This window comes from Nomascus leucogenys, chromosome 10 (genome assembly GCF_006542625.1).
Source record: "Nomascus leucogenys isolate Asia chromosome 10, Asia_NLE_v1, whole genome shotgun sequence".
In the NCBI taxonomy this organism is placed as follows: Eukaryota; Metazoa; Chordata; class Mammalia; order Primates; family Hylobatidae; genus Nomascus; species Nomascus leucogenys.
In genome coordinates this window covers 12,091,745-12,117,197 of record NC_044390.1, presented here as the reverse complement: position 1 = coordinate 12,117,197, position 25,453 = coordinate 12,091,745, and the positions used below count along the sequence as shown (strand labels likewise).

At 42.7% G+C, this 25,453-nt stretch overlaps 1 protein-coding gene across 2 annotated transcripts; it reads left to right on the top strand.

The window, feature by feature from the left end:
- Positions 1-128: 128 nt before the first annotated feature.
- Positions 129-25,453, top strand: NUDT4 (nudix hydrolase 4). Of its 2 annotated transcripts, none has more exons than XM_012500079.2 (5): positions 129-666; positions 16,392-16,502; positions 17,572-17,616; positions 21,495-21,579; positions 21,840-25,453. In XM_012500079.2, exons 1-5 carry the CDS (start codon positions 568-570, stop codon positions 22,040-22,042), a joined length of 543 nt encoding a protein of 180 aa, XP_012355533.1. In that variant the 5' UTR covers positions 129-567; the 3' UTR covers positions 22,043-25,453. The 2 variants fall into 2 exon arrangements, with proteins under 2 accessions (XP_012355533.1, XP_030675722.1); XM_030819862.1 differs by having other exon boundaries at positions 21,492-21,579.

Here is a 25,453-nt window from a genome sequence, read left to right as displayed (position 1 = left end):
CGGAGTGCGCGCGGCCCCGCCCACCGGGCGGCCGAGGTCCCGCCCCTACCTCCCCCGCGCCACCTACCCACCCACCCCATTGCAACGGTCTCTATACGCAGGCGCAGTGGCGCGCGGGGGAGGCGGGGCGCATGTGGGCCTCACTTAAACCGAGCAGAGGGGGCGGCGCACGGTCGCCGCGGCGCTGCTGCTCAGTGGGAGCAGGTCTTCGCAACTGTCTCCGCGTGGCGCGCGCCTTTTAGCCGCCCTTCCTCTGGCGGCTACGGCCGGAGGGAGCGGAGGCGAGCAGGAGTCGGGCTCCATGGAGAGCGGCGGACAACTGGGCAGAGGCGGAGCCTTCATCTCGGCACCTGGGCTCCAGTGACCCGCGCTAGCGTCCCGTCCCGCCCGCGTCCGAGCGGCCGCCGGCCCCGGGACTGACCGGCCTCGCGGCACCTCCCGCACCGACTGGCGCTCCCGGGCGCTCCTGCGCCCGACTCGCCCTCGCCCCCACTCCCCGGCGGGGTGGCGGCGGCCGGGCCCCCACGGCGGCGGCCGGAGCAGCAGCAGCAGCAGGAGCCCGCCTCTATGATGAAGTTCAAGCCCAACCAGACGCGGACCTACGACCGCGAGGGCTTCAAGAAGCGGGCGGCGTGCCTGTGCTTCCGGAGCGAGCAGGAGGACGAGGTAGGGCGCCCGGCGCCGCACGCTGCCCTCCGGGGCTCCGGGATCTGGGGCCCGGGTGCTTCCCCTCGCTCCCCGCCCCTGCTCAGGCTGCCGGGCTGGGAGGGATTAGCCCCCTTCCTCCCTCCCTCCTTTCCTCCCTCACTTCTTCCTTCCTTTCTCTGGGTTGATAGATGAGACAAAGGGGGCTCGCCCAGCCGGTTTCTCCATCTGGGCACTCGAGAAGGCGCCTGGTCCCTGGGAAGGTCCCGGGCCGTGTAGTCTCGCCTAGCGGGAGTCACCATCTTAACGTGCGAATTCAGTTGAAAGCCGGATAAACCTCGAGTGCTTAGCGAGAGGAGGGTGGAAATGGCGTGAGTGTTGCAGCAGAGCCCTTGTGCCTCTTTTACATATTTTCCTTCCATGTTACAGCCGTTTGCGGTCTCGGATTCGATCTAAGCATGTCTGTGGAGTAACAGACAGTCCTCGTGCTTGGAATTGAGGACCCCACCGTCTAGTCTTTGCAATTCTTGTGGGTCCATGAACCCACAAGCTGTTGGGATAATTATGCCTCATTTTTAAAACGGCCTTCCTTTCTTAAAGTTTTCTGACTGCAGAAAAATGGTTAGTGAAAAATGTGGAATAATGCCAAAAGGGAGACGATGGACTAGAGATGGGCAAAGCTGCCATTTTCAGACAGTAATCTCCAGCTCTCAGCTTATGTGTAAAGGGTTCTTTGCTGTCTGGCTTGACATCTGGAAAGGAGTAGCCTTTCTCGTTCTAAGAGCAGTCGTTCTTCTGTAATTTACCCATCTGCATTGGGCTGAGAATGAGACCCTTGGGGTTTCCCTGGAGAGCGATTTTTACTTAATTCAGTCATATTTATTTAAAATGGCTAACTGTTGAAGTTTGCTTAGGGCAATAGTAGCCTTTTGGTATTGCCACTCTTAAGATAAATTACACAGGTGAAAAAAATTAATATTCTGAGTTCTGCTTTCATAACCAACCGTATATAAAATACTAGGCTAAGGCTGGAGATGGGAATTTAATGGCTTCCTTACTGCTAGTCCCTGTAGTTGTGATGAGTATGACACAGAATACACTCAGTGGCTTAGTTCTTGTTATGTTAACGAAAAGTTCTCGAAATTTGCCCTTCAAACCCTTGTTTTGCCTTTATTTTTTTGAAAAGAAACCAAGCCCTTTAAATGGGTTGCCCTGTGCTCACTCATAACCTTTACGTATTAGACTTGAATCCCAAACGAGTGTGCAGAGAAATACGGCCCCAGCCTTTGAGATGGGTCTGCTTAGGAGAGCTAGAAACTGCAAAGGGAAAGGTTATTAACTTTTACAAAATGAACAAGTCAACAAGCATTAAGTGTGTTCTGTAAAAAAGATAAAGCCTTAGCGGAAAGGGGCCATGTTGAGGCAAAGTAGTAAACTTTAAATATAAAAGAAATGGTAGCCAAAAGGGATCAAGATAGATCAAGGATCTTGTCTGGTTTCCTCAATATTGGGTAATGATATTCTTAATTGAGTGCTTACAATGTGCCAGGCGCTGCCAGAAGAAAACTTGTTATACATTTAATCCTTTTAACACTGGGAGGTAGTGAAGTTACTCCCATTTTATAGGTGAGGAGACAGTTGCAGAGCATAAGTACTTTCCCAAATGACACAATTAGGAAGTGGTAGAGTCAGGATTCAGGGTCCAGTCCTTACTCCTGACGGTGGGCTCTGTTGAATGAGTGAGATTTTTGTGAGGCTAAGTTTGGCAGCCTTTCTGAAAGTGGCGACTGAAGTGTTGCCATAATGTGAACTTGGAATTCAGGCTTTGTAAAAATACTAGACTCTAGGGGAAAATATGAGTGATGGAAATTGAAATGATGATCTATATTGTGTTTATGGTAAAGCAAAGACTGATAGAAGCTTTAGGAATGACTTTAGCAATAAAAATAAATGATTATTTTTATGCTTGGATATTCTTTCTACTGAAATAAATACTAAATTCATAGCGTCTGGTTGAGTCAAGAGACCAGTGTCATTAGGTAAGGTGAAGTAGGGGGCAAGTTTCGGAGAATGTATTAGAGAAATCCATTGTGTAAAACTTTGTAAATCTGATAACCTGTAGGTTGAGAATCAAGAGAGTGAGTCATCTTGTTAGAGGATATGATCTGAGGGAAGGCTCTAGAATTCTCCTTAAGTGAAATGCACAGCCAACTTTAACATCTGGTTTAGCTCTTCAGAATTTTCATTTCTGTGATTGTGTGTAGTTGAGGCTCTATCTATTACATGATGATTACAGAATAAACTCTGTTAGCTTTCCTGGAGATCCTATTGTTTCTCTATGAATTTGCCTTCACTGTTGAAATTGCATTGCCAGACTTCCCAGGACAGTCTAGAAAACCAGCTTGAACCCACCTCTCTAGTTAATAGGTGAGAAATGTTTCCCTCTACTGGATGAAAAACACCTAGATCCTGGTTAGGAGATTTAAATATATGTTTTGTTTGAGGATGAAATGTTTATATAGAGTACAAATGGAAGTTAAAAGAGTAATTGCAATTTGACCCCAAAAAAGCTATGTGGTGCTCCCATCTGGCTGTTCCTGTACTGAAGTTCTCAGTAAGTTTCTGCTTTAGAACAGATTGTTCTAGGAAAGAAGGTTGTTCTAAGAGCAGAGTTATTCTTTAAAGGTGGCTTTATATATTAAATATTTTCCATTTTATCTTTTGCTGTTCTATAGGGTAAATAAGTATTAGTATTTGTTTAGGAAGAAATTAGGTAGCAGAAGTAACCTATCCCAAGGTCACAGAAGCTGGCAGATCCTTTTGAGCTCTGGTCCTTTGTTTCTAAATGTTTTGTTTATTTGACCTACCTCCCCAGCTAGTTATTTCTGTGGGGAAGCACCCTCAGTTTTGGCAGCTGGGCTTCTAAACAGGCCTACAACTAATTGCCCTGTAGAGTAGCTGGGTTCTGTGCTTGTACAGTGAAAGATGACAATGCTTTTACAAATAGGTAATCAGAAATGGATTCTGTTGAATGTATTTGCATATATGATAGTTTAAAAGGGGATGAAGAGATGAGGTCTTAGCTCCTAAGAAACATTCTGTAGGGGAAGGTTGGACAAGGGATCAATGGAAAGGGAAATAAAGTAAGGGAAAAGTGCGGTCAGGTATTCTGGGGTTCAGATCCAATGTGAGTCATTTGGAGTTGGATGTGGGTGACTGGGAGAGGAGGGACCAGATGTCCCAAATAGAGCAAGACTTGGGGCTGTGGTAGATTTGGCTACAGCTTAGGGATAGCATAGAATCAGTAATAGTTGAAAAATATGCAACACTTCAAATGTAAGGTTGAGAAATTGCTACACAAGAACAAAGTTTTGTTTTGAACTTAGTTTTGAACAAAGAACATTTAGATATTAGATGTGTTCAAGCTTGAGAGTGATCTGGCAGCAAAATAGGTTTAGACTGCTAAAGGGAGAAGTAGAATGACTTGATCCTGGGTGAAATCCAGGCATAGTTGCAAGAGAGGCATTAACAAATCAGTCTTAAGGACTAACCACTACAGGCCAGACGGGTGGCTCAGGCCTGTCATCCCAGCACTTTGGGAGGCGGAGGTGGGCGGATCACCTGAAGTCAAGTGTTCGAGACCAGCCTGGCCAACATGGCGAAACCCTGTCTCTACTAAAAATACAAAATACAAAAAGTAGGTGGGCGTGGTGGCATGTGCCTGTAATCCCAGCTACTCAGGAGGCTGAGGCATGAGAATCCCTTGAACCTGGGAGGCGGAGGCTGCAGTGAGCCGAGATCATGCTATTGCACTCCAGCCTGGGCAACAGAGCAAGACCCTGTCTGCAAAAAAAAAAAAAAAAAAAGAAAGAAAAAAACCACTACTCTTCCATAGGACTTGCTGCCCTAATTAGCTTTTAAGCTGTATGAGCCAGGGGCTGTCTTCTACAGATGGTCTGCTATAATGCTGAATATATATTCCTGAAAAATCTTGAGTTGTACAAAATCATGCAGTAAAGCTTTCGTGGGAAAAGTCGAGTCTGAAAACCAGAGCTCCGATGAACAACAAAAATATTACTAGAGTTAAATCTCAACTAGCATTTTTATACTTAGAATCAATAGTCAGTCCACCCTTTTCACACATACTCTGGGGCTCATAGTTCTTCAGAGTTAAGTTCTTGAAGGTATTTGTTTCAAATGGAGACCACTTTCATCAAAAATAAGTACTATCCAAAGGTAGCCTTTCTTTTTTTTTTTTTTTTTTTTTTGAGACAGAGTCTCAAGGCTGGAGTGCAGTGGCGCCATCTCAGCTCACCGCAAGCTCCGCCTTCCAGGTTCACGCCATTCTCAAGTAGCTGGGACTACAGGCGCCCGCCACCATGCCCGGCTAATTTTTTGTATTTTTAGTAGAGATGGGGTTTCACTGTGTTAGCCAGGATGGTCTTGATCTCCTGAGCTCATGATCTTACCCACCTTGGCCTCCCGAAGTGCTGGGATTACAGGCATGAGCCACCGTGCCCGGCTTGGAAGCCTTTTTTAAACACAGGGAAGTGTCACCAACTTCTTCATCTGTGCCTCCAGCTCTCCCAGAAGGTTTCCTGTCATTAAACCAGGCATTAATGCAGAATTTGCATTGGATTTTTTTTTTTTTTTCCTTAGGGTCTTGGTGTAGCTCAAGCCTTTCTCTAATTGAAAAAAAGCTTACCCCATCACTTTAAAACATTGACCTGCTAGGTAAAAAAGCCATGGTCAACCTGACTTACCACATTATTGATAATACTTATCTACCAATCCTATATAACTTAGAGCTAAACATAGTTTAGAAGAAAGAACTGTTATTTCTGGTCTACTCTGCCTCTGTGGTCCAAAAAGAAGTACTAATTTTCTTAGTAATAGTAGATAGCTGTTTAGCATGTATCAAACCATCTTCATAACCTATGTTCTTTTAAAATGTCTATGTGCATAGTGGGTGTTCCTAATAACACTGCTGGCCTAATTTTGGCTAAATTTTGGTTAAATGTAGTAGAAGTAGGTTAACATGTAGTTTTAACCATTCATGATACCCTGATTCATGATAATTTGGAAACAAAGAACAGCAACCTCGAAACAGCCTCTAAGTAGGCCAGGTGCAGTGGATCACACCTGTAATCCCAGCCCTTTGGGAGGCCAAGGTGGGTGGATCACCTGAGGTCAGGGTTCAAAACCAGCCTGGGCAACATGGCAAAACCTCGTCTCTACTAAAAATACAATAATTAGCCAGGCGTGGTGGTGTGTGCCTGTAGTCCTGGCTACTCCAGAGGCTGAGGTAGGAGAATCCCTTGAACCCAGGAGGCGGAGGTTGCAGTGAGCTGAGATTGCTGCACTGCACTCCAGCCTGGGCGACAGAGCGAGACTGCATCTCAAAAACAGCAACAACAACAGTTTCTGAATAGCTACAGTTTTCATAATAAACCTCTTCATTCTTAGGGATCACTTGAGGTTCTCTGGATGGCTCCTCCACTTCTCTTCCTGGGAACAGAAGTGGTATCTGTAGTGGTTGGAGTTCCTAGAGCCAAGCCATGACAATTGCAGCTTTAAGGGTAAAAGCCGAAACACAAATAGGAATTCGAGGCCTAGGTACCTACAGCCTCTGAAGGCATAAATGCATTACATAGCCCTTGAACAGCACCCTTTTATACATCGCCAGCGAGGAGGACCCGTCAGGTGATAAAGGGTATAGATTCTATACAATAGATCAGGGGTGCCCAATCTTTTTTTTTTTTCTCACTCTGTCACCAGGCTGGAGTGCAGTGGTACAATCTCAGCTCACTGCAAACTCTGCCTCCTAGATGCAAGTGATTCTCCTGCCTCAGCCTCCCGAGTAGCTGAGACTACAGGCGTGTGCTACCACGCCCAGCTAATTTCTTGTATTTTTAGTAGAGACGGGGTTTCACTATGTTGGCCAGGATGGCCTCGATCTCCTGACCTCGTGATCTGCCCACCTCAGCCTCCCAAAGTGCTGGGATTACAGGCGTGAGCCACCGTGCCTGGCCTGGGGTGCCCGATCTTTTAGCTTCACTGGGCCTCATTGGAAGAATTGTCTTGGGCCATACATAAAATACACTAACATAAATGATAGCTGGTAAGCTAAAAAAGTAATAGTTGCAAAAATATTTTATAATATTTTAAGAAAGTTTACAAATTTGTGTTTGGCTGCATTCAAAGCCATCTTGGTCTGCATGCAGTCCACGGGCCACAGGTTGAGCAGGCTTGCAATAGATCATTCTAATTCACAGACTTTTATCTAGTAAGATTTACGGTTGGTTTCCTGTTGACTACTGTCAATACACTATTCTTTTTTTTTAAGAGTCTCACTCTGTCACCCAGGCTGGAGTGCAGTGGTGCGACCTCAGCTCACTGCAACCTCCGCCTCCCAGGTTCAAGCAATTCTCCTGCCTCAGCCTTCCAAGTAGCTGGGATTACAGGCGCATGCCATCACGCCCGGCTAATTTTTGTATTTTTAGTTGAATTTTTATTTGAATTTTAGTTAAATTTTGTATTTTTAGTCACCATGTTGGCCAAGCTGGTCTCTTACTCCTGACCTCAAATGGTCTACCTACCCCGGCCTCCTAAAGTGCTGGGATTACAGGTGTGAGCCACCATGGCCAGGTAATACACTATTCTTAAAGTGATAAATGCTTCTCTCCAAATGCTTAAAACCTTAGGTATCTAGGAAAAGAAATAACTCTTCAGCAGTGCCAGGTGAGCGGTGTTTTATTCTGGTAATTGTCAATACATGGAAAGAGGGAGTAAGATTTAGTAGTGTAGTAGGAAGAACGCTTATGTGAAGATAGGTTGAATAGAGTAGGAAGAGATGTCTTCACTTTTCACCACACTAATAGCGCTGGTTTTGGGATCTGAGTGTGCTCCAGGTCTGGCTCTGCAACCTGGTAGAATAAGTAGCATCCTTTTCGTAAATCTTTCATATGGTCACAGCTCTGATTTATCTGGAAGGTTGAATGCATCTTCCTTCATCTTTGTCATCACTAATGTAACAGACCGGCATCTTGATGGATACAGAAAATCTAATATACTCAGAGAAGGGAATTTCAAACCTATGAATGACCATGTGTGGCTCTGTCAACTATTGGTGTGTCTTTGTAGAATGAGCTTTTATAACCCATCTTTAGAGCATTAATTAGCATGCTAACTATACTAGTAGATTTGGGGGTATTATAGAAATGTATAGATGGCTGTTGTGTGCGTTTAGAGGGAGTATTGAAGAATAATGCATTGTGATAGGGTTCTAGAGATTGAGATTCTTCCACTTTTGTAGGAGGGGCTTAGGAGCAGCTGCCCATTATTTGAAATCAATATTATTGCAAGAAAAGCAACCGTTATGATTATGTTGCTGTGATTCAGCAAATGGCGCCCCCAAAACAAGCTAAAAAAAACTTTACAATAAATTGTGCTGAAATTTGATTTTAGATTTCTGCATGTATAGATTTTATATATATAGTAAATCTTTTAAAATATATATATGCGTGTATTATATATATATGTATATATATACATAATTTTTTTTCTTTTTGAGACAGAATCTCACTTCTGTTACCCAGGCTGGAGTGCAGTGGCACAATCATGGCTCACTGCAGCCTCGACTTCCCAGGCTCAGATGATTCTCCCACCTCAGCCCCCTGAGTAGCTTGGACTACAGGTACATGCCACCATGCCTGGCTAATTTATCAATTTTTTTGTGGAGACAGGGTCTTCGCCTAGGCTGGTCTTGAGCTCCTGGACTCAGTCCGCCTGCCTTGGCTTCCCAAAGCACCGGGATTACAGGTGTGAGCCATTGTGCCTGGCCTATAGAAGATATTAATAGTTCAGGCTGGGCACAGTGGCTCACACCTGTAATCCCGGTGCTTTGGGAGGCCGAGGTGGGTGGATCATTTGTGGTCAGGAGTTCAAAACCAGCCTGGCCAACGTGGTGAAACCCATTCTCCACTAAAAATACCAAAAAAAAATGAGCCGAGCATGTGTGTACCTGTAATCCCAGCTACTCAGGAGGCTTACGCACGAGAATTGCTTGAATCCAGGAGGCAAAGGTTGCAGTGAGCCGAGATCGCACCATTGCACTCCAACCTGGGTGACAGAGTGAGACTCTGTTTCAAAAAAAAAAAGCTATTAATAGTTGAGTTTTCCACAGAGTTTTAGTAGAAAAGATATAACGAAGCTGAAAAATGTGAATATATAACTAGTAAAAACACGGACTGCTCAGAACTAGTGTCTCCAAAATTTATGTAAGAAATAAAATTTCCGTTATTGACTATACTAGATATTTTCATCATTCTCAAGAAAAATTTTTTGTGGAACACTTAAAATTTGTATTAGCAGATACGTCAAATCTTTTGTCTAGGTTGGAAAACTCAACTGGAAGAACACAGCTAAATCTTTGATAGTGAAAGTATACCTTCTTATTAATTTTGGCCTCTGGAAAACAATACTGAATGGACTCTGATTTTTTTTATTATTATTTTTGAGACAGAGTCTCACTGTGTTGCCCAGGCTGGAATGCAGTTGTGCTGTCTCAGCTCACTGCAAACTGCCTCCTGGATTCAAGTGATTCTTCTGCCTCAGCCTCCCGAGTAGCTGGGATTACAGGCATGCACCACCATGCCCAGCTAGTTTTTATATTTTTAGTAGAGATGAGGTTTCACCATGTTGGCCAGGCTGGTCTTGAACTCCTGACCTCAAGTGATCCTCCTGCCTCGGCTTCCCAAAGTGCTGGGATTATAGGTATGAGCCACTGCACCCGGCTAGACTGTTTTATTTGCATGCTCTTTACCAAACGTGTTTTTTCAAGCTGAATTGCTTTAGTAGTTCTATAAAAATGTAGTCCAGAAAAATCTACATTGATGATTTTCATCTTCAACAGATTCCAAGTGACTTCAACAGAAAAGCTGTAATTCTTGAGTTCTTGATAGTTCTGGAGTGACAATACTCCACTACGGTGCAACTCCTCACCACCATCCCCAGTTTCTCTTTTATAATCTCAGGCTTTTTAACTTGGTGAAATGTTTTTCTGGAAAGAGAAATGGTCATATAGCACTGAACAATAGAGCAGGTGTGGGGGTTCTTAGGAAACACTGAGTTATGTTTTCATCTTAATCTCAACCCCTTGCCTAAAAAGTTGTTAGTGTCCTCTGTTGTCTGCCTAATTAAAATATAAACATGCTCCAATGTGATACCAACTTTTTTTCATCTGTACTGGTCTAGATCTAGTGCTGGGGACCGCTTCCAAGTGCATGACAGACCCCAGGTAATCACAGGATGGCCTAGCTATCACACTTGTTGGCCTTAAGTTAAAAAACTTTTCACTGTTATTGGGGTGGGGGGCAGGTAGGGGACTGCTTTAATTGTCCTTTCTACTAATGCTATTCATATTTTTCCACCCTGGCAGACATACACCATCATCCAGTCTATTCTCTTATCTGGAGCGTATCCCTCAGTTCTTGCTCACTCTTAGTCACTGCCATGTCCCCACCACCACCCCCAAGATGTGGCCTTGCCCTCATTTGAACACCCAAATGAACTATTCAAGATAAGTAGGCAAGTACTTAATGAAACAGACAGACTTTCAAATCTGTCACCATGACATCTGTGTGAGACCTCTTTTCATAAGCTAGTTGTTTAGATTGCCAATCATTTCTATATCACAGATATTAAGTACCCATTTAAAGCGATCATTTTATGGAAAGATAATTTGAAGTTATTGGTTTGACTAAATTTATTCTTCCTGGGATGTCAAGGGAGTCTTAGATGATAAGTTACTGGATTAGGCCAAATCGTTTGTCCACAATTTATAGTGATATAGATTTATATACATGTATATGTTCTTGCAGTTTTTAGACACAAAATATTGAGCATTCTATGTGACTTTACTCCAACCCCACCTCCAAGAATATAAGCTCTTTGAGGGAAAGATGTATATTCAGTATCTTTTCATCACATACAATTCTTGTTGAGTATCACACAATTAGTAGATAAGGAACAAAATCAGCAACTTCTTTCTCCACAGTGCTTCTCTTTAAGATGGAGAACTTGTGCTGAATTGTCACTTTTTGACAGGAGTCAGTCTGTTCTCTATCCTTCTAGAGGTTGAAGATTGTAAAGACAAAAGTGAATGGATTTAGTTTGGATACCATGTGCAAGATGCTTCTTTCCTGCTAGCCCATTTTCATGATTCTGATTTTCTTTTGAAAAGCGTTTTAAAGTGGTAAGGTTTTGCATGAAAATTAAAAGTGGATAAATAACTAACAGTTACATATTCTACCTGTTCTGAAAAGGATATACCAATAATTGGCTGTAGATGTCCGATATGTGACCCTTGAGATGAGCACTTGAAATATGACTGGACTAAGGAATTGAATTTTAAATTTTATTTAATCTTAAATTTAACCATGTGATGCTCGTGGTGACTGTGTTAGCTTTAGAGCCTCAAAAGCACAAAAGGTTCAAAAGTAGCAGAGTTTAGGACAGACTGGAATTAATTGGCAGATCAAGGGCCCAGAGGAGCCCAATTCCATCTGCAGGTTTGTCAATTTAGATGAGTAGACAAGTGCTTAATGATTTGAAACATACTGGATTTCAAAACTACCATCACCAAAAGTTGGATATTAGCAAATCTGCCTTAAGCTAGTAGTTTAGATGTGAATCATTTCTGGACCATAGATAATTACTCATTTAAATTTATCGGCTTTTTTTTGAAAGATACATTTGGCTGGGTGTGGTGGCTCATCCTGTAATCCCAGCAGCTTGGGAGGTTGAGGTGGGCAGATCACCTGAGGTCTGGAGTTTAAGACCAGGCTGACAAGCATGGAGAAACCCCGTCTCTACTAAAAATACAAAATTAGCTGGGCATGGTGGCACAGGTCTGTAATCCTAGCTACTTGGGAGGCTGAGGCAGGAGAATCGCTTGAACCGGGGAGGCGGAGGTTGCAGTGAGCCGAGATTCTTATATCATAAATTATTGGATTGTGCTAAATCACTTATCAAATTTATATACTATTTTCATGAGGCTTTCTAAAAAGTAATTTATGAAAGAGAGATGTTGAGACACAAGGGTTCCATGTTACTGACTTTTGGAAGAAAAGTTTAGTCGTGCTGATGTCTTGTAGATGCAGGATTGGTTTTAAATCTGAAGCATAGGCCAGGCGCGGTGGCTGACACCTGTAATCCCAGCATTTTGGGAGGCCAAGGCAGGTGGATCACGAGGTCAGGAGTTCAAGACCAGCCTGGCCAAGATGGTGAAACCCCATCTCTACTAAAAGTACCAAAATGAGCTGGGCTTGGTGGCGGGAGCCTGTAATCCCAGCTACTCGGGAGGCTGAGGGAGGGAATTGCTTGAACCAAGGAGGCGGAGGTTGCAGTGAGCCGAGATCACGCCACTACACTCAAGCCTGAATGACAGAGCGAGACTCCATCTCAAAAAAAAAAAAAAAATCTGAAGCATAAAATGTTTCTTCAGAAAAGCAGACACATCTTATACTAATGGGTTTTCAACATTATTAATCTCCTGTAATTTAGCTCTGTCTTGGAGAACTGGAAACATCATAGTCAATGACCTAGATACATGAGACTTTGCATTTCATTTATTCAGGACTGCAACATTTTGAATATGGATGATTTTGAACTCCCGTTACTATTTACTAAGTGATGATGTACTTTTCAGGCGGCTAGCCACCTGCGTTATGTCCCATTATTAACGTAATCCAGGACGTTGCTTAGAGAGCATAAAATTGTGTAACAAGAATTTCATCTAGGCAATAGAAACCAGTTTATTCCTAACCCATACCTAGTGACCAGAAAAAGAGGCCTGTAACTCTGCAGTCCGGACCAGTAGTTGCTGTTTACTTTTCCAGTGATGCGAGACAAACTCTTAACATTTTTATTTAACTTAAAAACTAACATTCACTTGCCAGTCTTGATAGAGGGCCAGTGCCTTTCGTTGCCATAGATCCTCTGTAAGCCTCCAATTTTGAATAAAATACAAAGGTTTTGAAATCTGATTTGTAGTTTCTCTGTTTAAAGTAGAATTTGAACTTAGAGACCCTTGCATGCACTTTTGGATTTTTAATTTTCTTTTTCTAATTTTCTATAAAGTCTCCTCTGGGTCCCCCACCCCCACCCCCCCTTTTTTTTGAGACAGTCTCATTCGGTCGCCCAGCCTGGAGTGCAGTGGCATGATCACAGCTCACTGTAGCCTCGACCTCCTGGGCTTAGGTGATCCTTTCCACCACAGCCATCTGAGTAACTGGTATTATGGGCACATGTCACCATGCATGGCTGATTTCTGTATTTTTTGTAGAGGGAGTTTTGCAATGTTGCCCAGGCTGTTCTCAAACTCCTTAGTTCAAGAAATCTGCCCACTTTGGCCTCCCAAAGTGCTGGGATGGGATTACAGGAGTGAGCCACCATGCCTGGCCTGGAATGCTGCTTTTCTAAGAGGGGGTTCTATGCCTAAATAGATATTCTCTTTTAACTCAGCATTTTGGGGACTTGAGAGAAAGCTGGGAGTTGCTGAATTGTCAACTTGAAACTTTCCAGTTTGGAAACGTTGAGTTCCTGGTAACTTAGTCAAATGAGAGAGGACTCCTGTGCTGGCTGTGAACTCTTAAAGGCCAGCAGCTCTTGGCAGCAGGGAGGGAGCAGGGCAGATAGAAGTAGCTGGCATGCATTTAAAAAAAAAAATCAGTCATGGCTCTTGCCTGTAATCCCAGTTGGGAGGCCAAGGTGAGAAGATCACTTGAGCCCATGGTTTTGAGACCTGTCTAGGCAACATGGCAAGACCCCACCAAAATAATACAAAAATCAGACTGGGCATGGTGGCTTACTCCTGTAATCGCAGCACTTTGGGAGGCCAAGGCAGGCAGATCACTTGAAGTCAGGAGTTTGAGATCAGTCTGGCCAACATGGCGAAACCCCATCTCTACTCAAAATACAAAAATTAGCTGGTCGTGGTGGCAGGTGCCTGTAATCCCAGCTACTTTGGAGGCTGAGGTGGGAGAATCACTTGAACCTGGGAGGCAGAGGTTGCTGTGAGCCAAGACCATGCTACTGCCCTCCAGCCTGGATGACAGGGCGAGACTCCATTTCAAAAAAAAAAAAAAGTACAAAAATTAGCCAGGCCTGGTGGTGGGTGCCTGTACTCCCAACTGCTCAGGAAGCTGGAGTGAGAGGATCACTTGATCCCGGGAAGTGAAGGCTGCAGTCAGCAGAGATTGTGTCACCACACTCCAACCTGGATGTCCAAGTGAGACCCTGTCTTAGTTATCATCATCATCTCTGTCCACACTGGGAATTAAACTTCGTGATAAACCCTATGTGTTTTCGAGGGAGAACTGTTTAAATTTACTTGAAGGTAGTATACTAAGATAATTTTGTGGACATTTTTGTTCAAATTGACTTATTTATTTTTATTTTTCATTTTTTTGAGACAGGGTCTTGCTCTGTCGCCCAGGCTGAAGTGCAGTGGTGCAATCTCGGCTCACTGCAACCTTTGCTTCCTGAATTCAAGCAATTCTTGTGCCTCAGCCTCCTGAGTAGTTGGGACTACAGGAATGTGCTATCACACCCAGCTAATTTTTGTATTTTCAGTAGAGATGGGGTTTCACCATGTTGGCCAGGCTGGTCTTGAACCCCTGACCTCAGATATCTGCCCACTTCAGCCTCCCAAAATGCTGGGATTATAAGTGTGAGCCACCACGCTCACCTCAAGTTGATTTTAACTTTAGTGAAGTTCAACCCAAGCTAGCCCACAAATATTCCTTTTTTTTTTTTTTTCCCTTTTTTTGAGATAGAATCTAGCTCTGTTGCCCAGGCTGGAGTGTAGTGGCATGATCTCGGCTCACTGCAACCTCCGCCTCCCTGGTTCAAGTGATTCTCCTGCCACAGCCTCCTAAGTAGCTGGGATTACAGGTGCCTGCCACCACGCCTGGCTAATTTTTTGTATTTTTAGTAGCGATGGGGTTTCACCATGTTGGCCAGGCTGGTCTTGAACTCCTGACCTCAGGTGATCTGCCCACCTCAGCCTCCCAAAGTGCTAGGATTACAGGCATGAGCCACCGCGCCTGGCCAAATATTCATTTAAAAGATGGGTATGTAATACCTGTTACCTGTTAAATAAAATCTAGGATACTTGTCTAAGGTAATAGGGTATTTTTGTAACAATTTGTACATTTCAGTCTTTTTTTTTTTTTTTTTTTTGAGATGGAGTCTAGCCCTGTTGCCCAGGCTGGAGTGCAGTGGTGCAGTCTCTGCTCACTACAACCTCCGCCTCGCGGGTTCAAGTGATTCTCATGCCTCAGTCTCCCAATTAGCTGGGATTACAGGCATGCACCACCACGCCCGGCTAATTTTTGTATTTTTAGTAGAGACGGGGTTTCACCATGTTGGCCAGCTGGTCTGGAACTCCTGACCTCAGGTGATCGCCCACCTTGGCCTCCTAAAGTGCTGGGATTATAGATGTGAGCCACCATGCCCGGCCACATTTCAATCTTAATACTATTCTTGGTAAGGGGTCCATAGACTTTTCCAAATTAAGGGCCAGATAAACATTTTAAGCTTTGAGGACCACACAGTCTCTGTCACAACTGCTTTGACTCTGCTGTTGTATCACTAAAACAACCATAGACAATATGTAAAAATGAGTGTGACTCGATTCTAATAATTCCATCTGTGGACACTGAAATTTGAATTTCACATAATTTTAAAATGTAAAAATACTTCTGGCTCACAGACTGTGCAGGTGGTGAGCTGCAGATTGCCATTCCTGTTCTAGATCATAAATGATAGCTGCCTGTTGGCAGAATGAAGTGACTTTTGCCCATGTATGCAGGTTTAAAATATGAAGGATGCTTCTTGCCACCTAATCATAACAGTAACAAGCACTCTGTATCAAGAATCAGCTTTATGTGCATTTCCCTATTTCTTTCTCACACATCTGTTATCTTCTTAGTATTCTTATATTTTAGGTGAGGAAACAAGGTAACCTACCTATGGTCATTTCCTTAAATTTGGAATATTCCATAACTAAAGAAACTTATGTGACCATAGACCTCAGTGCATACAACTCTGGCTAATAAGCCAAGTTTCTGTTTTTTGTTTTTTTGAGATGGAGTCTCTGTCACCCAGGCTGGAGTACGGTGGCACGATCTCGGTTCACTGCCACCTCCACCTCCTGGGTTCAAGCGATTCTCCTGCTTCAGCCTCCCAAGTAGCTGGGACTATAGGCGCCCGCTACCACACCTGGCTAATTTTTTTTAGTAGAGATGGGGTTTGCGGTTTCACCGTGTTAGCCAGGATGATCTCGATCTCCTGACCTCTTGATAACGCCCACCTCGGCCTCCCAAAGTGCTGGGATTATAGGTGTGAGCCACCCCACCCGGCCAAGTTTCTGTTTTTATCCTTTGTTAGTATCCAATAATTTGAGAGTTTTACCAATTGAATCTGGTAGTTTAAATTATTTTATTAGATACAGGTGATTTGGTAGTGTGACCATGTTAATATTAATTCTGATTTCAGAAAGATGGTGTTTAACAAAGGCTGTCAATTGCATTTTTGTGGTATAATTCGCACCCCTAATTTTAATTAAATTTTAAAGTGGATTAATCTAGAATAGAGTTACAGCCTTGCAGAGGTTTGAGAATGTTGTTTATATACGAAGTGCTTCTCAGGCTGGAAGTATACAGTTACGGTTCACCTTACAGGTGCTGCTGGTGAGTAGCAGCCGGTACCCAGACCAGTGGATTGTCCCAGGAGGAGGAATGGAACCCGAGGAGGAACCTGGAGGTGCTGCCGTGAGGGAAGTTTATGAGGAGGTGAGATGTTCTTTCACACAAATTCTGTTTTGGAGTTTTAAAAACAAGGCCCTTTGCTGCATAACACTAAGACAGGGAGACGGGTCCAGGAGTGCTTTTTGCCTGATGCAACTTAATTTTTAATTTTAATTTTTTTTTTTTTTTTTTTTTTTTGAGATGGAGTCTCGCTCTTTTGCCAGGCTGGAGTACAGTGGAGCGATCTTGGCTCACTGCCACCTCTGCCTCCCAGGTTCAAGTGATTATCCAGCTTCAGCCTCCTGAGTAGCTGGGATTACAGGCGCGTGCCACCGCGTCTGGCTAATTTTTTTTTTTTTTTTTTGAGACGGAGTCTCGCTCTGTCGCCCAGGCTGGAGTGCAGTGGCGCGACCTCGGCTCACTGCAAGCTCTGCCTCCTGGGTTCACGCCATTCTCCTGCCTCAGCCTCTCGAGTAGCTGGGACTACAGGCGCCTGCCACCACGCCCGGCTAATTTTTTGTATTTTTAGTAGAGACGAGGTTTCACCGTGTTAGCCAGGATGGTCTCGATCTCCTGACCTCGTGATCCGCCCGTCTCGGCCTCCCAAAGTGCTGGGATTACAGGCATGAGCTACCGCGCCCGGAATTTTTGTATTTTTAGTAGAGACAGGGTTTCACCATGTTGGCCAGACTGGTCTCGAACTCCTGACCTCGGGTGATCCGCCAGCCTCAGCCTCCCAAAGTACTGGGATTACAGGCGTGAGCCACTACGCCCGGCCTTAATTTTTGTATTTTTAGTAGGGACACGGTTTCACCATGTTGGCCAGGCTGGTCTCGAACTCCTGACCTCAAGTGATCCTTCTGCCTCAGCCTCCGAAAGTGCTGGGATTACAGGCATGAGCCACAGCGCCGAGCCAGAAATACTAATTTTTTATCAGTCCTTGCTACTTATGAAGTAAATGACAATAAAAACTTCACAGAAGCAGGAAGATAGTGAGTTGGTATGGGGAGGGGTATTGTATTTAGATTTAAGTAAATAGCCAGAGTATACCTTGTATTTATATACATTTTGTTATAAAAAGGTAAACATTTTATATTTCATCTTTTTTTAATAGGCTGGAGTCAAAGGAAAACTAGGCAGACTTCTGGGCATATTTGAGGTGAGTTAAAAAGTAATCTTCACTTTGCTGATAATAGAATTAATGATTTCTTCCTAACCAACCAAATAATGTGGCAGCAGCTTGAACCAGACATTTCTCTCAGACTAGCAGTAGGCAGTCAGTCCAGGATTAGGTAGGGAGGGAAGTAAAAGCCACTTTTTCATATGCCATCACTTTTATTTATTTATTTATTTTTAATTAATTTTTTTTTAAGACAGAGTCTCGCTCTGTCGCCAGGCTGGAGTGCAGTGGTGCAATCTTGGCTCACTACAACCTCTGCCTCCCAGATTCAAGCAATTCTCCTGCCTCATCCTCCCGAGTAGCTGGGACTACAGGCACGCGCCACCACGCCCAGCTAAGTTTTGTATTTTTAATAGAGACGAGGTTTCACCATGTTGGCCAGGATGGTCTCCATCACTTGACCTAGTGATCCGCCCACCTCGGCCTCCCAAAATGCTGGGATTACAGGCATGAGCCACCGCGCCCGGCTGCCATCACTTTTATACAGCATTACTATGGTAGTGGTTACTTCTGTTTGACAATACAGTGGAGCTGATACTGAAATGTTTATCTTAATCCACTGTAGACTGTTTAGGGTATAGATCTTTTAGGAGGTACAATATTTTTAGTATGACCTAAGAGCTTAGGTCTCGGCCGGGCGCGGTGGCTCACGCTTGTAATCCCAGCACTTTGGGAGGCCGAGGCGGGCGGATCACGAGGTCAGGAGATCGAGACCACGGTGAAACCCCGTCTCTACTAAAAATACAAAAATAATTAGCCGGGCGTGGTGGCGGGCGCCTGTAGTCCCAGCTACTCGGAGGAGCTGAGGCAGGAGAATGGCGTGAACCCAGGAGGTGGAGCTTGCAGTGAGCCGAGATCGCGCCACTGCACTCCAGCCTGGGCGACAGAGCGAGACTCCGTCTCAAAAAAAAAAAAAAAAAAAAAAAAAAGAGCTTAGGTCTCATATATTTTATCTGGAAATGTCCCTATTGCCCATAGCAAATAATATTATATGATATACCTAGTGACTTAAAGGATTGTATGAAGATATAAATCTCAGGTACATACAACAGATGCTAAAAGAATAGAATTCTCTTTCATGTATTTTCTTATTACTGAAGGCAGAATAGAATTTTCAGGGAGGGAATTTGAATGTGATAGGCACTCTCTGGAAGCCAGGGAGAAAGGAGGTCCAGATGTATTTTCATCCAAGATTCAGACCTAGATACACAGTGTACCAGAAACATGGTCAGTTTCCTTTTTTCAGGGTACTATTTATAGGTTAGTTCAGTCTTTATAGTAGAACCGTATAAATTTTATTTTTAAGCCTTAGGAATTGAGAAAAAATCCCGATTTTGTAGCACTTGGTAGAATTGATGATGTCTTTTACCGGAATACAGTAATTAGGAGTAAAGTTGGCCAGGCGTGGTGGCTCATGCCTGTAATCCCAGAACTTTGGGTCGGCCGAGGCAGGCGGATCGCGAGGTCAGGAATTCAAGACCAGCTTGGCCAATATGGTGAAACCCTGTCTCTACTAAAAATACAAAAATTAGCCGGGCGTGGTGACACACGCCTGTAGTCCCAGCTACTTGGGAGGCTGAGGCAGAATGGCTTGAACCCCGGAGGTGGAAGTTGCAGAGCGACACTCCATCTCAAAAAAAGTCATTCAGGTAGAATTCAATCTTTTCCAGAATTCAGCAATTGCTTCACCTAGTTAAATAGCACCATCTCCTGGTTAAATTGAAAAACATACTGAGGTTTTTACAAATAACACATTTGTCAATATGCTGACAAGGTTTTTGAAGAAAACGTCTCACATTATAAATAAAGCTTAAATAATATGGGAAGGTAACAGTATTAAGTGCTTTACAAATACTGTTTAACAGGATATGTCAATCAAAAAATACCTTTCCCCTTAGAAAATATAAGGGAAAATTGGATTGCCCTGCCTATTCATCCCAGTGATTTTTATGAATTTGTGAATATAGCATAATAAATGTATTGATTTGTCAGACATAGAAATAAAACAACTGATTCTTAAAAATAATGATGTGTTAAGTGACAGTTGCCTCTAATTTATTGTTGTTTTTATTCCTTCTCAGATATAAAAAGATAATCCTTCCCAGCTGTAAAAACCCACTGTTTTGAGTAGATTATTCAGGTTGTTTGTGGCCAAAATCAGGACAGTTATCTAAAGTCGTGGACTATGGCAAAGAAGGCTAATTTAATCAGGATGAAGGAAGGCCAACTTGTTTAATTTTTAACCCAGAAACAAGCTCAGGTGCCTGTTTTATTTAATTTATGTTTGTTTGTTTGTTTGTTTGTTTTCAGATAGGGTATCATTCTGTCATCCAGGCTGGAGTGCAGTGGCATGATCTGGGCTCATTGCCACGTCCGCCTCCTGGGCTCAAGCGATCCTTCACTTCAGCCTCCCAAGTAGCTGGATTACAGGCATGCCCCACCACGCCCGGCTAATGTTTTCGTATTTTTTAGTAGAGACAGGGTTTCACCATGTTGGACAGGCTGGGCTCAAACTCCTGACCTCAAGTGATCTGCCCGCCTTGGCCTCTCCCAAAGTACTGGGATTACAGGCGTGAGCTTCTGCGCCAGGCCATGGGCTATTCTTTATGTGCACCTTGATAGGCCTGCAGGAGGAGTGCTTAAAGGAACTGGTGCTGTTTGCTCTTACAAAGGCCCTAAAGGAAGCAGTTTTCCATGGCATTGAAAGGTTGTCAGGATTAGCCCCAGGGAAGAGGGGATAGGATAAAAACTATGGGAATGCAGGTCTATTATTTTAATAAGATTCCATTCAACTCTTAAGATTTTCTTTTTTTTTTTTTTTTTTTTTTTTGAGAAGGAGTCTTGCTCTTTCACCCAGGCTGGAGTGCAGTGGCGCGATCTCGGCTCACTACAGGCTCCTCCCCCCGGGGTTCACACCATTCTCCTGCCTCAGCCTCCCGCGAAGCTGGGACTACAGGCGCCCGCCACCTCGCCCGACTAATTTTTTGTATTTTTAGTAGAGACGGGGTTAAACTGTGTTAGCCAGGATGGTCTCGATCTCCTGACCTTGTGATCCGCCCGCCTTGGCCTCCCAAAGTACTGGGATTACAGGCGTGAGCCACTGGGCCCGGCCAAGATTTTCTTTATGAAAATAACATCACATAGGCCGGGTAAGGTGGCTCACACCTGTAATCCCAGCACTTTGGGAGGCCAAGGCGGGCGGATCATGAGGTCAGGGTTTGAGACCATCCTGACCAACATGGTGAAACCCCGTCTGTACTAAAAATACAAAAATTAGCCAGACGTGGTGGCACGCACATGTAATTCCAGCTACTCAGGAGGCTGAGGCAGGAGAATCACTTGAACCTGGGAGGCAGAGATTGTGGTGAGCTGAGATCGCGCCACTGCACTCCAGCCTGGGCTACAAAGCGAGACTCCCTGTCTCAAAAAAAAAAAAAAAGAAAAAAGAAAATAACATCAGATATATAGAAATAAGTGTTAAAAGTTTAGTACTGGAGGCTGGGTCCTCATACCTGTAAGCTCAGTTTTTGGGAAGGCCAAAGCAGGAGGTTCCCTTGAGGGCAGGAGTGGACCAGCCTGGGCAACATCTCCAGACTTCTGCAAAAAAAGTAGTATTGAGAGCCAATTTCACCGCCAGTAATGACGAAGCTCTAGTTCTGGTCTTCTGTTTAACTTTTAAATGTTTTTTCTTATATAAAATCACTTTTGTGTTGGACTATACAACTGAATATACTTGCCTGTGCTGGGAAATATGCTGTGCTAATCAGCAGTATGCCAGACTAATTTTTTTCCCTTGGAAAACGTGTCCACGACTAGCTCCTGTAGATTAAAATGCATTTCTTTTTATATTCAAGCAGAACCAAGACCGAAAGCACAGAACATATGTTTATGTTCTAACAGTCACTGAAATATTAGAAGATTGGGAAGATTCTGTTAATATAGGTAAGTTCCCTTTTGTTATCTGAATACTCTTAAATATATGCTTATATTCCTGTGTCCAGTTTCCATCTTAGATTTTTTTTTTTTGGTCACTTTTCATTTAGAGTAGGGAAGGTAATTCAAATGTAGAGATGCATATTCATCTTAATTCTTCCCCAACATATTGTTGTCTAACTCATTTATCGGGGAGTAAGTGGACATTACTTAAATGTCTTACTTTTTAAAATGGACTCTCTTGTAACCAATGTCATTCTTTTCTCTAGGAAGGAAGAGAGAGTGGTTCAAAGTAGAAGATGCTATCAAAGTTCTCCAGTGTCATAAACCTGTACATGCAGAGTATCTGGAAAAGCTAAAGCTGGGTTGTTCCCCAGCCAATGGAAATTCTACAGTCCCTTCCCTTCCAGATAATAATGCCTTGTTTGTAACCGCTGCACAGACCTCTGGGTTGCCATCTAGTGTAAGATAGAGAGAACTGGGTAGGCCTCTCCCACCATGTGCAGTCTCATGGGGAGAGGCTTCTTTCGTTTCCTCGTCAAACATCTGAATGACGCTTGCAAACTGTCTGAATTTGCCATGCAAGGTTTTCAAACAATTTGCATGTTTTTCAGATGCTTTCAAATCTTTTTTTTTTTTTTAAATAGTGTAAAATATTTTAATAAGCCAAAGCCATGTGGAATTTCTGTTTAGATGCCTTAACTGTGCCACACCCTGCAACCCCCTACACTATTGGTTGTCTATTTCTCACAGCATATTTTCAGTTTTGTGTCCATTTGACATCAGTCTGTGGTTTATTTTGTCATCAGATTACTTGTGGGTATACCTCCCCCAAAATTGTTTTCTCATTCACAGCATTAGCATATTCAGCAAATCCATCTGTGGTGGGAATTAAAAATATTATTGGTATTAAAGAAATCCGTTCACCCCAAAACTTGTTTTACAGGATTACAATTTTAATTCAAAATTTCCAGATTTGGGCTATTTCTGTATGATCCAGTAACTTATTTTGTCACAGGGCTTAATTTGCCATTTTTGGGGATTTGTTGACTAATTTGTCTGAATTTTCACAACTGGTATTGTCACTAGCTACCTGATATGGCTATTTCCCTTATAACTCAATAGTACCTTAACACAAAGTATAACTCTGTAGAGTTGGTGAATATTTTAGGGAAATATTAGCAAAATGCATGTAGTAAAGACATGAAAACTGTATTCATGGAATTTGATTTAGCATGCTCAGTTGCCAGTTCCCATTATCGATACTCTTTCTATGCAGAATACCTTAGAACCGTTATTTCCCTCAATGTAGATTGCTCTTAAAATGTATTCAGTTATTTAATCTAGTGGCCCCCAACAGGAGTGGAATCTTGAAACCTAACTCTAAATGCCAGTCAGTGATGATTGCATCACAGTTGAGTGAAATGGCTTTCCTGTTCAGCTGTTAGAGACTGAAGATTGTTAGGGCACCTTAGAATGTCTCATCTTTTCTAGGTTGTCAACAGGTACTATTTGTCACATAACTAACTTTCAAGGCACTGGAACATACCTGAACTAAGAATTAAATCTTTTACTTTATACTCACTTAAAATCAAGAATCCCATCTAAAACACATAGGTACCTTATCTGAAACTCTTGCACTTCCCCAACCAGGGCAGAAATGAGGTGGGAGAAGTTTGACTAAAATGAGGGATGGGGGAAAGTAAAAGTTTTTTTTTTTTTTTTTTTTTTTGAGACTCGCTTTGTCGCCCAGGCTGGAGTGCAATGGCACAATCTTGACTCACTGCAACCTCCGCCTCCTGGGTTCAAGCGATTCTCCTGCCTCAGCCTCCCAAGTAGTTGGGATTACAGGCGCCTGCCTCCATGCCTGGCTAATTTTGTATTTTTAGTAAAGACAGGGTTTCTTCATGTTGGTCAGGCTGGTCTCTAACTCCTAACCTCGTGATCCACCCACCTCGACCTCTCAAAGTGCTGGGATTACAGGCATGAGCCACCACGCCCAGCCAAAGATCATTTTTTTATAGACTTCAGCCCTTTGTAAATATTGTAACTGGGGAGTATAGAGTAGAATAAGGTATAGTTAAAACATTTGTTCTACAAATTAACCTTTAAAAATATAATTACTGCTAAAAATAGAGTGCTGTTACACTTAAGGAAAATTAGTGCCATTTTGAAAATGAGATCTTGTGCCATAAATACAGCTGAACTAAATATAAATGTTCACAAATTAATGCTGTCAAAGGAATGAGTAAAGCAGAAAAACTTTTAACCAGCAACATTTCATTCTGAAGTATGTAGTGTGATCAAACATTATCATCCAGAATTTTTATATTTTTTCTTTGTACAGAGGTTACGTATTCTGGGTGTTCTTTTATAAAGGAAACATTTTAAATCCCACAAATTGGCACTTTCTATCTTCAATGGACTAAGATTTTTTTGGTCAATAATCTCTGAAATTTCCTTAAATTATATACTTAACATAGCAGAGAAACTGGATTGTTTTTGTATATAAGACTGCTTCCACCTGAAATGCTATCATAAGTACTGGGGGGTGGGGGAGTGCCTATCTTGTACATGATATTCTTAGAGGTAATAAGGTAATAATGCATGAATTTATTTTATAAACTTGGACTGTGTATTTGACATGTAAAATATGTACAGTATTAATGTCAACCATCTCTTTAAAGTTAGCCTATAAATATTGTTGTATAATTTTCTTTGGTCAGAAACATTTGGACTGAGTAGTGACACTCAGTAAGGATTTTCAGTGCCATTTAGCAAACCGTCTTTAGTCTATGCAACTAGCAAAAATCTGCATAATACAACAATACAGTTTTCACACTTCAAATTTTACATGAGGGGTTCCTCACGATTCTCCTGGAACCCAGTCTAGCAAAATTAGAGGAAAGGCCCTAGGGAGATTTATTTCTGTTAAATAGTTAACTCTACTGAGTATAACAGATAGTGTCTACTATCTCAACCCTCCAAAATTTGCAGAGTGTTGGGACCGTCATTTGTGATTTTTTTTTTTTTTTGGGTGGGGTAGTTGAATAAAATTGGGCAGCTAAATTTTTCAGTTCCATGTGCCTCCCAAATAAAAAACAAAATAAGTAGTTTTTGTGAATTGACTTGCAGACAAAGTAGAAACTGTCCTGCATGATGTTGTTATTTTGTAAACAGATGACATTTTCCAACCAGGCACATGCCATCCAATTTTTTGTCAATCACACTGTTGTATAAAGCAGCAGAACTGAAGGGGAAAAATGATTGTTGTATACACTGAATTGCTTTGCATGGTCTCATTTGAGATAATTGATGTAAGAATCTTGACTTTTTTATATTTGGAAACATCAAATAAAAATGGAAAAAATGATCGTGGCTTTAAAAAAAAACAAGAAAACACAACACATGAACTCAGATTTGCAAACCAGGTTTCTGAAACTTTGGGTAAGGTGTATGCTTTTAACTTTGAAATGTATAAACACCCAGCGGAAACGTATACCTGTCAGTGCATAGTGCATTATGTGCTCACCATGGATTGTTTAAACTGTGTTCAAATATTCCCCCTCCAAGTGAAAGCCTGTCAGGAGTTCCACAGTAACACCTTTACTGTTCTCTCGTTGATGATCATATACATTACCTCTTCCTAGCGGTACATTTGTGTGATCCTTACTAGTGGAATTACTGGGTTAAAAGGAAATGCTTACCACTAAGATGTCAGTATTCTCCTCATGGATATTTTCCATCTTAATGTTGCCAGTCTAATAGTACAGTATGTGGTTGCTTTATTGCTGTTCTCCCCACCCCCATGGAGTTGTGTCATTATTTTAATGAATATGGGCCCTTGACTTACTCTAGAATTCTAATACAGATACTTTCTGCA